General features: G+C 31.6%; 1 protein-coding gene across 1 annotated transcript; it reads left to right on the plus strand.

The window, feature by feature from the left end:
* Positions 1-1,183: 1,183 nt before the first annotated feature.
* Positions 1,184-11,448, plus strand: LOC132731513 (platelet-activating factor acetylhydrolase 2, cytoplasmic-like; the record flags this gene model as incomplete). The annotated part of the gene is given in 7 exon segments (XM_060717707.1): positions 1,184-1,295; positions 1,972-2,339; positions 5,306-5,419; positions 6,704-6,795; positions 8,941-9,111; positions 9,841-9,989; positions 10,553-11,448. Coding segments are annotated over 7 exon segments (1,092 nt in total), but the record flags the coding sequence as incomplete, so codon positions are not given.
* Between the last annotated feature and the right edge of the window lie 4,728 nt (positions 11,449-16,176).

A 16,176-nucleotide genomic window follows, 5' to 3' on the forward strand; every position in this document is an offset into this window, starting at 1 on the left:
TTTAAACCAATATTTTATCAAGTTAATATAAAAGGATTATATATTTAAAGGCCGACATCGATGCGTTCTCAATCAATAAAGCGTGTTAAGAAATCAGTCAAATGCTAGAAAAAATGTAAATAATAATAATAATAATAAATGTACAAAATATAACCATTTTTTCACGGAATACTACGATATATCAAAAGTATTTGTTTGTAGATGTCACTAAAAGCGACATGGCTCCAGATTCATGCTAGTAATTTTCATGAAAATTTTTCAAATGCATTAACAAATAAAAAATTATTAACAAATAAAAAATTATCAAGTGAACAAAGAAACTAATTTGGACATTGCAAATTGAATTAAGTGACAGCCTCTCAACACAGGAATCATTGGTTTGAGCCCTAATCGGGTTACGACCATGTAATATTATGCCAATAGCTATCCCTTTGGAATACGGATCATTCCGGAAACGCCAGTACTTATATTAATGACATAATGAATCAAATTGTCACAAAAAACTTATTTTATAGAGAACAAGGTTTCCCCTCTCGATACAAACAACCTGTTGCTGATGGTTTTATAATGTTAGTTTGGAGAAATTCCAGGTCATATTGTTCAAAAGTCATGATGTTATCTTAATATGCATGTTTCCCTGACTTGTTGATAGGTTCCCTGAATTATCGTCTGTTTGTTTCCATAACAAACAAGAACGCGCGCGAGATTTTCTGTATGTATCAATAACAAACATGAACGTGCGCGTGATTCAGTCACGTACTGCACTTGCATTCTTGGAATAATTTCATGGAATCAGATTTGAGTTGTTTGACACGAGGAATTCCAAAATCTTGAAATAGTTTCATTTCATCCTGAGATTATATCTGCTAGCAGGATCTCTTTCTTTTCATTTTGTAAAAATATACAGGCAGCACTGTAAATGAAGACCACATGCTGGAATTGGAGCCAGAGAATATTTCTTCTAGTTTGTTATCTTCTTTTTCATTTTGCCAAAAAAAAAAAAAAATAAAAATGCAGGCATCTCTGTAAAAGAAGACCACATGCAGGAGTTTTTCGATGATTGAAAACTGTAACAAAAAGTTTGTTTATCCAAAATATAGCAACCGAACCTTTGTATAGTATATATTTTATTTGTAATATATATATTAGTGTTAGCAGTCAATAGAATGTTTGTTTATTTCAGAAACGAAATACTCAGTGGCCTCCTTGGTTACCAAGAAAACAGTACGCATTCGGATATGCTCGGTTCTTAAGGAGACATAAACTAATGGGTAAATTCTTCAACTGGATAGGAGGTACTTAAATATGCTTTTCTTTTACTTCAAAAGTATCTATCATAATTATATAGGGTCATTATAAGCTATAAAATGGAATGACCTTTCTATCAGATGTTGGGCATAGTTGATATTTCGAGTAGGGTCGTCTGTCACTTTCAGTATTATATGTTTGATTTAGAATACCGTATTTGCACTGCTATTGAAAGACACGACTTGTTTACATGTAATTGCGGAATCAATGCTCCCGGACGATAAAACTCCCACAGTATATCAGTTTGTCTTGTGGCAATAGTCCTTATTTCATAACAAGCATGACATTAGTAAAATATTAACTTGTCAGCATACCCTCGCCCAATGTTTGTTTATGATCAATTAAGCAATCGCATCATCTCGGCCATTTCCGTCAAACTTCGGAAGTTATTATTGATAATAGCCGAGATGTCCCGATTTATAAATAAGTTAGTAACACCTGACACAACATGCATTTAATCTTTTTTTCTTTCGAAAGTACTACGAATATTACGAAATATTCCAATTCTCTTACTTTAGACAAATTGCATGATCTCCAGAAGTTGCACATATATTTTTTTCAAACAAACCCACGTCAAAAGTCTATTTGTTGTTATGACAGATTTTGCTATGCATTGCATATTGTTTGTAAGATACTTTTTTCATATATTTAATTGTTTTTCAGGTGATATATACATACCAGTTTTGTGGCAGGCACCGCTACTAGAATCAGACGATAAACTTCCGGTTCTCGTAATGTCTCACGGTATTGGCGGGAATCGCACGACATATAGCACGTTCTGCTGCGAGATAGCGTCTCACGGTTTTATCGTGGTCGTCCCGGAACACCGGGATGGAAGCGCGTCTATGACCTACTTATTAAAAGACAATATGAGGGGGACTGTTGTGGAATTATTGAAAGATCACGAGTGTGGCTTACATAGGAGACACACGATGCATAAATCTCACAGTTTCACGGAAGAGTGGCAGTCCTTTGAACACACGGATCCACTTGGGATACAGTGGGATGACTTTGATTATAGAAATAAACAGGTAAATAACAGCTTTCTTGGTACTTGGTTATCAAGATATAAAAAAATCCACTTTTTCATTTACATCGTATCAAAGGCTTAAGTATGTATGCCTTTCTACGATTTTTAAAAGATGGTCCATAAAAATGATATGATTTAATAAGCGCCTGTTGCATCTGATAAGCGTCTATTGCCCCCGATTTGTCCATAATATTATGGTTTGAACCATTTCACGGTGCCAATGTGCCTATATCACGTGACTTATTTGGGTGAGCGGGCTCTATTCTTTATCCAATAAAAAATATAAAATATTGGAAAAACGTTATGACAGGAAATAAAATCTTGACCGTCTTTTGTTTTGGCTTTCTGCCCCACACGAACAAAAAAGTCACGTGTTATCCTGGCACCGTGATTTTGTACGAATGTTACTTCTGTTGAATATGGAGATGAAATTCTGAAATAATAACGTGCTGTGTTTAATCTAAAATGTATGTTTGATTTGCGGTATAAACATAAAAACCTCTTGAGTAAGTTGAATCTTTAAACTAAAGAAATGCTTTGAACTTGAAATGTTTGCCGCCAGTTTGTTGATTGCCGGTGTAACAGTTTCTGGAAAACAAAATGAAAACACTTTTATAAGAAACAAATATGAGGAGTCATTGACCTCGTTTTCGATTACCTTTCCAGAGATGTTAGATTGATTCATACCCATCATATCATTTCTCAAAGATATAATGAGTCGTGATCACATGATATGATTCGTGATCACGTGATCTGAGATAGCAGACGATAAGATATAGTTACCTGTGCGCCTCGTGGAGGCATGCTGTTTTATTATATCATTATCTTACCATGCTAGTTAATCCTTCAAAAGATGTTAGACTCATTGGTTCCAGTCAATTTACTTGTACATGTATATTCCAATACATGTACTTTGTCAAGTTGCTGATATTTGGTTAAAGCGGTGTTTCTTTTATCCTCTAAATCTACATGTCTTCGTTCCATCTAAAATGCACTATAAACGTATTAACCCAAATACCATAGTTACGTACAAAATCGCGGTACCTATACCACGTGACTTTTTGTGATCTGTGTTCGACAGCAAACCAATGCAAAAGACAGACAAGTTTTTAATTTTCTATCATAACTTTTTATAAATTGTTCCTTGGCTTGTCTGTTGTCCGTGGTTCAGGCCTCAACAGACGGTAGGATTTAGTTGTACAGCACTAATTAGGGATAAGATGTACAATTTTCAAAGCTATACAACACTTGCATTCAGACGGTAATTCTACACTGTTAGAATCATCTGAGGTTTCCCCTAAAAAGGATCCCTTTACATTGATCCTTTACATACTTTACTCACTAAATACTTTTTTCGGCATGAGTAATGATTGAAACACCTCCATTTAAAAAAAAAATATATATGCATATTTTTAATGTAAAGCCTGACCGAGACTCAAACCTGGGACCCTCGGAATACCACACGGTGGCTCTACTGACTAAGCTATCTGGCCGCCTACTAACTACCTCCCCTCCCCTAATTAGAGAACAATTCAATAATGTGACATAATCATTTTCGGAATAATTTGGGATTCGAACATAACACAACTTTGGGTCTTCTGAAGAGTTTTTCAACATACTTTTTACCCCCATCTTACTTCTATGCTTACCTATTAGCCCTAATTGTTCTGGAATTTCATTCATTGCACCCATTCTCAGGAGATAATTTGGTTATCTGTTACTTGTCATTGTGGGAGGTCTGTAAAAATCGGTACGACAAGATTTTCAAAATAGAACATGTCCATATCCCTTACATCTAGACATAAGGTTTCCGAAATCAAGAAATAGTAACCTTCACACATTAATATTTGTCTGCACATCTTAGTTTTAATTGGTGTTGTACTTCAAAATCCTACCGTCTGTTGAGGCCTTTAATAATTTAACACAGCCAGGACTATTTTTGCATAAATTTGACATACTTTTGGTAATTTTCATATATTTTTACTGCCGTTTTCAATGTGTATATTACTTTCTGTGTTCACTTGACAATATTTATTTCTTAAATACATTTTTAAAGAAATCATGAAAATTAGGATAGATCTTGAGGCATGCTTCTTTAATGTATCAAGCACGTGTACAGTCACACTATAAGCTGTTGCTTGTTCGAGAAAGTTTAATGATAAGTATTTTCCACTTTCCCACATTATTGCACAATTCAGTTTTTTTATCATAAAAAATAAACCCAGACATAGTAGTTCATGAGCCTTGTATATTTTTTCAAATACATCAATTTTTGATGGCATATCAACTAATGACAGTGATAAGTATGTTTCGTAAATGTCAGTGTTAAATGTGAATAGAAACTTCTACAGAAGTAAGGGTATTGTTAGGTTATCTTTAGACAAGTTTCTGGTCCAATTTAGTTTGTTTTACACTGACACTAATTGGTTAATTTTTAATCAGGGAGATAACCCGTCAGCAATAAAAAATATTCATGAGAACAGCAATGAAAAATTTAAACAGCCACAATTTTACGACAATTATCTTTGTTTTATGAATACAAATGTATTCATTATTTATTTAATTGATTTATTCTACCCAAAGCGTCCCAAAGCGAAAACTCGTGGTTTATCTAAAGTAAAGATCACCGTCGTTTTGAATACTTTTGAATGTTAAATTTTGTTTCCATTTTCAGACAAGTTCTGGAAAATTCCATCATCATTAGTAATTATCACCGCCATCAGCAACACCACTATCATCATCATCATCATCATCATCATCATCATCATCATCATCGTCATCATCATCATCATCATCATCATCATCATCATCATCATCATCATCATCATCATCATCATCATCATCTCAATTACCATGATATTAAGTATTATACTAATATGGTATTAGTAAATAAATGCAAATATTTCAAAGCTTTTATCATATATACCATGGGAAAATGTCCCCTACATTGTATTTATTTTTCCCCAGGTTCATCAGAGGGCTTCCGAATGTATTCGTCTGCTCGACGTTCTTACTGATATTAACGACGGTCGTAGTGTTCGCAACTTCTTGGGCTTCCATTTCAGTCTTAAACAATTCAAGGTATGTATCTCGGATATAATGAATATTTTATTTATAAATATTGTTAAGGTGACGCAACCATATTACAAAATTGTTGTATTTAAACATGTGCCGGATGCATCAGAACACAATTAAAGTTATTTGAATCTTACAGTAAAGGTTAGTGTGGTATTATAATGAACTTACACTGATTAATGTTAATTTGAAACAAACCAGTTTCTGTCACTTGTGTGTCGTCTGATGAATATTGTAGATATAAGAAATTTACTTAATACGGGTTGGAGCAAACACGTAGACATAATGCGCTTTAAAGATCCTGTATGTTGTAATTGAGGTTGTATACCACACTGAAATGAAATTATATATATGTATATAATTATGCTTGTAAAACAATTTTCAAACATCGGAGTATATGTAAAATATGTACTGCAAAATAAATGTACATATTATATGTAATCATTAAAATACATGTATACGCATATATCTTGTTGAAAAATTTGACTTAGTCTTTATACTTTTTTATTACCTCCCTTTATTTACATGAAATGTTAAATTCGGTAATATCTTTATAAATATTGCTCTTTGGAACTTACAAACTTGGTAAATCTAAATTTGAGCATCATATTTATGATATAAAACCATAAAAATTGTGTTACAGGATCTTTAAAGATTGTAATATTGTAACAAGTTAGTATAATTCTGTAACCTGCGCGCGATTAATGTTCATAATTTAATAGAGGATATTGAAGTTTTTTTCCTATAAATACAGAAACTTTTTCATCGAATAAACAGTCCGGCAAGACACCAGTGAAAATACGGAAAATATGTTTCACTGCAGTGAAAAATGAACTTAAAGAGATAAAATAGGCATTTTATTTCATCAATATTTCATTTATAAGTATATAATAATTTAGGTAAATATTCTTATAATGCGTTTTTATTTTTGGCAAAAAGTAACGGAAAAGTGTCATCAACATTAAATGATCAGAATGAAACACAAATTAAACAAAACAAACATTCATTCCATAAAACTTATGTATGATCATCAATTTTGTATGTAAAAAATACCTGTAATATTTTATTCAGAAGGCCATCTATCATATCAAACATTAAAAAAACCCCGATTATTTTCGGACATATTTATCAATTTGTTTTTTTTATAAGAAAATAGGCTACAGGCAATGCTCAAAAATAAAATGTGTTTTATTCTTAATCATAAAGATGCTATCAAAATTCTCCCTAAATGATAATATTGATAAAGAAAAATTATTCGGAATGAAATATTCTATTGTTTTTCTGCTTCAGGGTCGCATGGACATGTCGAAGGTGGCGTTTGCCGGACATTCCTTTGGTGGGTCAACATGTGTAACTACACTAGGACAAGACAAACGTTTCAAGTAATTAAATGTTGTATTTCATACGTTTCTATCTATGACTGAGTACTGCAATGTTCAATAAATGCATTTGAGAAAAAAATGCAGGGTTATATTTGAACAGTTATAAAATATTTTATTAATTTATAGTTCAAACCCTTGTACGGTTCTTTGACAATCGGAACACCTCGGTTATTATAAATTATCCGAAGACTGACGGAAAGGGCCGAAAGTTACGATTTATTTCTTAGATAGATGGCGTCTCGTGAAGCGCGGATGGATATCTGGGATATATTTCCACGTGCAAAGCCGGAAGTCGTCATAAGATTTTAAAACAGCGCCAGTCTGACGTAAATATAAGATCCCAACGAAAGTAGTTCGTCCTAAAATCAATGGCCTGTATTGTTCACCATACATACACAGGTCTTTAAAATCAATTCAGTAATTGGAAATTTCTCTTTAAAAAATTATCCATGAATTTACCTTAGATCTTACCGCCTTAAAGAGATGTTTCTGTTAGGAACGGTCTCAATAGGGAGAAAATCAATATCGATTGTTGAATATAGTTTGCGTCTTGCGCCTTAAATGGTTGATTAATTTGGTTGTTAAATCTGCACGCGCTGTAAATATTGAATAGGCGATACAAATCTTACATTTGTACATAAACACATAATGAAAGTAATGGCAGGAAAGTTTTACTGTCAACTTTTTTTAAACATTTGATTCGTTTTCTTAGCATAAATTCATATATCAGAACTTTTTAATTTAAGTATTTGTTTTGTTTGTGGTTATATTTTGTTTGATATACCGGTAATAAAAACCTGCGTATTTTCAAAAGATGAGGTACAGTAAGGTAGCAACTTAGCAACTCGTGCAAAATAATGCACGTGACAACGCTGTATGTTTACCACGTAAACAGAATTCGTATTTTTTATAAAAAATATACTTTATGATAAATTGCATAAGAAAAAAAGTCGTAACAAGATTATTGTTCTCTGTAAATTTTGTTATTATCTTATATATGATAACTGATCGTTTAAATCAAAACAAGTTTTGACGTAAAATTATAAAAATTAATCTACATATAACACACACAATTTTACTTCTTTGATTTTTTTAAGACCTGAACTAAAAGCTGTTTTCTATGGTGGCTAATGGCGCCCCGCCATTTTAACTTTTTATTTCTCGACTTTTCACATGGCAGGGTCGCCGGGCGAAAACATGAATGGCACACATCAGTCACCATAGTTTTCCTTTTCATTTCAATTTTCTATGATAAATATATAATATAAAGGTTTTACAAATATCTGGTTATTCTATACCTACCATAGAAAAAGCAGAGTACATTAAAAGCTTGTATTAGCTTTCTAGTGTTATTCTGATAAAACAGCTCAATAAAAATTCTTTGATATGGAATACAACTTGCGTCCGATAATTAATTTTTTCACAGGGTGTACATTTATACACAACATTTATAATGAAGTTATTAGTATAATCTGAATTTATAGATACCTTATAATGAATCAAGTAATAGAAAAAGCATCGAAACTCGAGGCTATCTGATTCGTAGAACGTTGCCAAGTGTTTTGTATCATAGGCAAAATGAAAAAAAAAACCTTTCATTGTCGTCACCATATGAAACCCTAGAATAAATGAACCAATGTACAGACATTAAGATATGATTTTCTGTCATTATCTCTTTCCCTGTTGTCATAAGTAAGTAAACCCAAGAAAAAATGTAGCCACTCAACGAGCATGCTCTATGTATTATATCCCCGACAGACAGTGCAGTAATTGGAGTGCAGGGCGGCACTCCAGTTAACGCACTGTGCATGTATGGGTATACAATTTAAATATGACACATTTTCAATAGAAAGGTCTGCAAACTATGATACAAGAAAGACGTTAATGCAAGAAAAAGACACGTGTTTAATAGTTTGGGGATCTTTCTGTTGAAAATGTGTCAGAGTTAAATCGTATACATATACAATGTACAGTGCGTTAACTGGAGTGCAGGTATTAGTTACATCACCAGAGCATGCCCACTGATTGGCTCATTTTTGCTTGGGTTAACTTATTGTGATGGCAGAAAAAGGGAAAGCGATAGAAAGTGTTGTAGGACAATTTCAAAACAGTTTAATTTTAGTCATTCATAATATTTCATTATAGAGTGGGTATAATGCTGGACGCGTGGATGCATCCCCTTAACGAAGAGCTATGTTCTAAAGTGACACAACCAGTTCTCATACTCAACTACGAGAAGTTCCAGTGGCAGAAAAACGTGAAACAGATGTCATGGTTACAATCTGATGACGTAGACAGGACAATGCTCACGTTAAGGTTGGTTACCTGTCTTTGTTTATAAAAAACATTAAACACATGAAACCGATTCTTCAATTAAAGGCATATTATGCCTCAGAAATCCATATTTTTTAATTATTTCGAAATGTCAAACATGTGTTTAATAATGTTTTGATAATATATTTAGAGTATATTTTAATACTGGCGGAAGTAGGGTTAATAGTGCAGTAATGTGTCGTGAAGTCCGCAAAATGTTAACCAAGTAGTATTTTGACTTCCATACAAAATACTCATTCACTATAATCATAACAGTTGCTGACAGCGCGAAAGCAACAAATGATAAAAATTAGAATAGTTTTGGAACTGTAACAAGAAAGCTCGGTTGTGCAAAAAGCTTGTACATGTAATTTATTAGCTCTTTAGTGACTTCCTGGGACTGACCAGTATTAACCCTCAACCACTAAGTTGAGAGGCATACTATAACCACTTAGCCCCCGGTAATTGTGGCTTATTCAACAACTTGAACGTTTTATCTTAAATCAGTCTTGTTTGTTTAAGAAACAACTGAAACAAGTACACGCCTCTGTGAAATAATTACTACTCACATTAAGATATGCGTCTGACAAATGTCGTCCTTTATAACAAAGGGAGTTAAGTCTACTCGCACATGTTATAATACGTGTGTCGTATACCCTTTAGCAAACGGTGTCCATTATCATAAAGGGACTTAACACTCATTGAACTTTGTTATATTCTTTTTCTTTCCAGAGGAGCTTGTCATCAAGCTATTAGCGATTTCCAGTTCATTGTTGGAAAAGCATTTGGTAAATTGATGGAAGTCCGGAGTGATCTGTCTCCAAAAGTGGCAATGGATGTTAACAAAAGAGCTACCCTTGGTTTTCTATCAAAACATCTAGGTACGTTACAACTTACAATAGATTGATTCATATATTTAATACAGACCGAATTGAAAATTGACTGTTTAGCATGGACACTCTTTCATATAGTAGGGGCAAAACGTTTTCTGGCGTTTCGAATACGCGGCATTATTTATAGGACTATCCTTATTCTTTTGACTGCTTTCAAGATAGATATACCCGCCCAAATCAGCTTAATTTAGTCAGGGTCTTGTATTTGAATGACTTGTCGCAGTGCTAAATCCAAAATAGGAGTTAACACGTAATTGAACTAAAGTAATGGACAATTCATCTACACGACAAGTTTACCCATTCCAATCAAAGTACCATGTTCGTATGTTTCTAAAACAACAGATAATTCCACCGCAAAGCAAGTAAACTACTACTACCGACATTTTTCTTCTCTGCTTGGCAACATTTGAATAGTAACGGCGCTAAGGGGGACAACTGCGTCGGAGATAATGTTTAGTCATTATTGAGTTGTTTCCCTTTGAGTATTTGACGTTCTTCCATCTTGCTTGTCTTTTAATGAAAAGTGTATTTTTTGTTTATTATATTTACAGGATTAGATGGTCTAGACAGTGCTAATGACGTGTTGACAGGAAGTCACAAGGACGTTGTCCTAGGAACAACTCTGGATGTGACGTAATTTCCAGAAATCTTTACGTTAAAATCCCGACTGTGATATTTAGATATTTTACAAAATGCCATGAGTTACCGTTATGTCTTTCGATATAAATTATCACAATGCATTATTTTTATGTCTTCTTTTTATATTGATTACGTTACCGTCCGTTTTTGTAAGAAAAGTGCTTGCACGTTAATTTGTACGTCATTAATTACAGGTGCAATTTTATTTTAACCACTTCAGAATTGACCAGTTTTTTCTATATATACTTGATGTTATTATAATATAGGTTATATAAGTACAATGACTGCAAAATTATGGAGGTTTGAATACATGTTTACAATTGGTACTTTTGGAAAGGGTAAATTACCGTTCAGTGTACACGCTTTCTAATGTTACGTTTTTCAGTTTATCTTTTACGATTTTTAACAATTTAATTAAAGCACTAGCCAGAGTATGATGCCAAATCTTCGTCGGGCATTTCACTTTTTTATGATTGAAAAGTTAGGATATAATCTGTTTTTTGGTCTGTCTGTGATATACCGTATTCTTACATATAGGTACAGACAGGAATATCAAACTCTCGGGCAACTGTTAAGTGGAAACTCGGCAGAGCCTCGTTATCGCCGTAAACAGTTACCCTCGAGCTAGATATAGAGGATATTTGTTTAGTTCAGTGTAAGATCGGAATATATTTCACCGAGTGAGCACCAAAAGGTATATTTCACGAGTGGCGCAGCCACGAGTGAAATATGAACTTTTGGTGTTCACAAGGTGAAATATATTTCGATCTCACACTAAACTAAACAAATTTTCTTTTTATTACATGCAAAGAAACGTTTTTAAAAGACATTAAACCTAATACAGAATGAAAAGCGCGCCAAATAATAATACAACGTGACGTCATTTACGACGTCACGTCATTAAGTTGGTACCCAGTACTGTGAACGCTGGTATTTCACTGAAACAACGTAAGGGGCTTAAATTCAAAACAGTGAAATTATCAAAGTGGTAATTTCACTGTTTCAAACAGTGAAATTACCAGTTTTAATTCACTGATATATTTCTATAAACCATCGAAATGCATGTAATGAATTCCGGTCTTTACCGACAGCCAGTGTAAAATCCTTTTATTACATGCTTTTCGGTGGTTTATAGAAATTTATCAGTGATAAAAAAACTGGTAATTTCACTGCTTGAAACAGTGAAATTACCACTTTGATAATTTCACTGTTTTGAATTTAAGCCCTTTACGTTGTTTCAGTGAAATACCAGCGTGCACAGAACTGGGTACCAACTTAATGACGTGACGTCGTAAATGACGTCACGTTGTATTATCATTTGGCGCGCTGTTCATTCAGTATTAGGTTTAATGTCTTTTTAAAACGTTTCTTTGCATATAATAAAAAGAAAATTTGTTTAGCTTAGTGTTAGCTGCGCCACTCGTGAAATATACCTTTTGGTGCTCACTCGGTGAAATATATTCCGATCTTACACTGAACTAAACAAATATCCTCTATATATTATGCCATGTAGGCTTTTATTTAACAAGTCTGTTAAATGGTTAAAGAAAAAGCATGTCATAATTTTCTAGAATAATTGTTTTGCAATATGAAAAATACAGACTTTTATATAAAGTTTAAAGAATTACAAATTATTTTTTAATTTGTCGTTACTTGATTAGTTAATCAACAAATATGTCAATCTATTTTTATTCCTTTCAAATAATGTGATATTTTTGAGGAAGAAGTTTAAATCCAAATTGCAAATTCCAGTGGCATTGAGGGGGTTATATTATTTTTTATTATATATATTATACGTCTCTTCACCAAGGGTATTGTCAAAACAAATGTATACCTTATATGTATTTTTCATAGATCCTGTAACACAAATTTTTTATGGTTTTATATTAATAAATATGATGCTCAAATTCAGATTTATCTATTTTGTAAGTTCCAAAAAGCATTATTTATATAGATATAAGCGAATTTAACATTTCATGTAAATAATTGGAGGTAATTAGAAATTCATTTTCTATAAAGTCTAAGTCGAAGTTTTTTAATAAGAAATGAATGCAGATATTTTAATGATTTCATATAATGTGCACAAATATTTACAGTACATATTTTACATATTCTTCGATGTACGAAAATTGTTTTATAAGCATAATTATATACATATATAAAATTTCACTTAAGTGTGGTATACAACCTCAATTACAACATACAGGATCTTTAAACTGTTGATGCAATCTCATTTTGATAGTATTTAATTTGATTTATTTTAGTTTTGAATTCTGAAGATGATCTTTATTCATATATTTAAAGGCACCTTATGTTTCAGAAATCCACATTTTTAAAATTATTTATAAATGACAAACATGTGTTTGATAATGTTGAAATAATGGATTTAGAGCATATTAAATGTTGAACAACTGAAGAAAGTTGCGCTGAATGTGCAGTTATGTATCATAAAAGTAGCAAAATGTAAACAAAGTAGTATTTTATTCCCATATAAAATGTTCATTTACTATGATCATACCAATTGCCAATAGAGCCAAAGAAGTAAAACATAGTTCATCTATGTAGCAAATAAGATTTTTTATCTGTATCAAGGTACCAAAAATAAAAAAAAAGTTTTGAGATATAAAAATGATAGCATTTCTGAGGCACAACGGGCCTTTAAAACATGAGAAATCAACATTATTTTAATTTTAGTCAGTAAATTGGCATTATATATGGTATAATTCCTTTGGGCAATTTAACAATTACATAGTGATGAATATACTAATAAAACAACTGTCCTAATCTAGTTAAAGTGGATTGGTCTACAATGTTTTCTTTCAAAAAGTGTTTTTCCCCAAGTATTGATTAAACCAATAGAAATGTATTATTTGGAAGCTCTGGCAAAATAATTCATGAAAGAAAAATGTTGATCTAGTGATTTAGTATTGACTTTTATATGATGAATAACAATATTTTGATCTAGAACACTTTTTTATGATATGTTCTCCTATATATAGATATGTAATAATGGATCATGTATCTAGCATTTATCTCTTATTTACCAGCAACATCCATATGTCAGTCTTTTGTTACTTATAATTGTCACATCTGATGATGCTCCACACTATCAACATGATCTTTAATGGTATTGCATACCTTCCATTACCGATCAATTCACTTTAATACAAAATAATTTTAGATTAACGCCAGCATGAGAAAACGGCCTTAACGCATTTTTACAAATGACGTCAAAAGACGTTAACGTTGTCATTGACGTTGAAAATACAAAAATTGGATTCCACTTATAATGTTTAACATAAATATGAATAGGTAACAATTAGCAATTTTCAAATTTTTTTTTTAAAATTTATTTCAAGAGCTAAAGAATCAGATTTCTTTGAGAATAAAGAATGCTAATTTAAAAAGTGACGTTAAGGGCTGTTTTTTTCATGCTGGCGTATTTTTGTTAAAAATTAATGGTAGGATTGAATCATATAAAAGAATATATAGAAAACAGCCAAATACCACAGGGGCATTACAATAAAATTTATTATATTACACACTGAGCACAATAATTGATAGTTATAATTCAGAAAGCAGTAGAAATTCTTGTTTCCTGTCATTTTTATTCATATAATCTTCTTTATTTTCTTTCATTGTACTTGTTCGCCGATTTCTGTATTTGTTTTGTATGAACATTGTCAGAAAATATTATTTTCCAATTTAAATTATAATTATATCTATTATTTTTGCTATCAATTATACAATACATACTTATCCATGTTACACCTTAAATGCTTTATGATATTGATATTAAACTTAAGTGTTTAAATGATAATATTGTAATTGAATAAATGCTATTTATATAAAGAACATGATATTTTTTCGAAACAAGAAAAAAGCTTGTATACAATATACTTGTCTCAAAGAAAAAAAATCTGTCAACAAATATTTTTATTAGTAAAACTATTTTACAATCTTTCAAATATTTACATCATTCATCTTAGAACAAGTAACTATCAAATATATTATTTTTGTTATAAAAAATAAAAGAAGGCACATTCAAAACATAAATGTTTCTGACATATTTCCATGGCAAAAAAAATGTAGTGTGTCCCATGGGAAATATATCATGCAATGTTTACACAAAATTTTCATCAGATGTTAGCCAAAATGGCCATGGCAGAAAAAATAAAACAGATAAATTATACTTTATAGAAACATTAAATGTTTTAAATCAGATAATAGGTATGTGGCCCTACATAACAATGAAAAAAGAACCGGTGGTTTTGTTATTTTATAAGTTATTTATAAGTTAGTTATCTATGTATACAGTTTGATTTAATTTTTCACATTTCACAATGACACAATGTACCTGATTTTAATATATTAGATATTCAAACTTCTATTTCTATACTACTGTGTTCATTTTCTGTGTTGACTTTGTGTTATTTTCTGTTATTCCTTTGAAATTCTTGTTGTCTGTTTTAATATAACAAACAATTTGTCTTTGCAAATCTATCTTGTTTGATTACATATTTGTTATTTAATTTACTATTATGCTTTCGTATTCAAACTAGTGCTCACTTTATCATACAAGACTGATATTGTATTGTTATTTATCATACGTTAATGCATAATTACTTTACAATAAACATAAATTCACGTTTGTTATGAAAATGTATGCTTTCAGATGAAATTTATATTGCTAAAATAAATTTGAAACTAGGAGCATTTATCTCTTATTTTTCTCTGATGATGTCACTAGTTTATGAAGGATCACAACAAGTAAATGAAAGAAGATTGTTTTAAGTTACAATATTCCGAATCAAATTGGATCGATTTCCGGATTGAGGTCAATTGCAGGAAAAATGTAGTCCATATTAAGTATAAAGGGCAATTGCAGGAAAAAGTGGTCCCCATTTACTATTGAGGTCAACTGCAGAAACAAGAAGTCCTCATTTAGTATTGAGATCAATTGCAGGAAAAAGTAGTGCACATTTAGAATTGAGGGCAATTGCAAGTAAAAATTGTACACAGTTTTAAGGTCAGCTGCAGGAATAAGTTATTAACAGTTTGCAAGAGAAAAAAAACTGTAGTAAACAAAAACATATTTTTCCAACAAACTACGATATACGATAAATACGTGCTTGAAATAGTAGACAGGGGGACACCTGAAGTCTTCCTACATCTCTGCTGTGTTGGTACGACGGCGTTGATCCTATTAAAAATAATAATAGCAATATCATATTTGAAATGTCCTTGAAAATTGATGTTTGGAGAAATTCTATTCAACTGCGTCTTGTTTACGAGATAACGTGTATTAAATTGCATTACCATTTATTTTTTTGGTCTGGTAATTTGAATATGTGTAGTACAAACTAGATTCGACAAGATTATAATTATGACAAAATAAAAACGGTCTTGCTCATAAATTTGTTATTGTTTCTTTTCTTCATTAATTAAATAAAAGGACACGTTGTTTCAATTATTGATAAAATCTGAAGGGCATCTGAAAGGAAATGAACAACAAATAAATTTAAAAGTCATAAAA

Source organism: Ruditapes philippinarum, unplaced genomic scaffold (assembly GCF_026571515.1).
Source record: "Ruditapes philippinarum isolate M1 unplaced genomic scaffold, ASM2657151v2 ctg2768_1_1_1_1, whole genome shotgun sequence".
Lineage (NCBI taxonomy): Eukaryota > Metazoa > Mollusca > Bivalvia > Venerida > Veneridae > Ruditapes > Ruditapes philippinarum.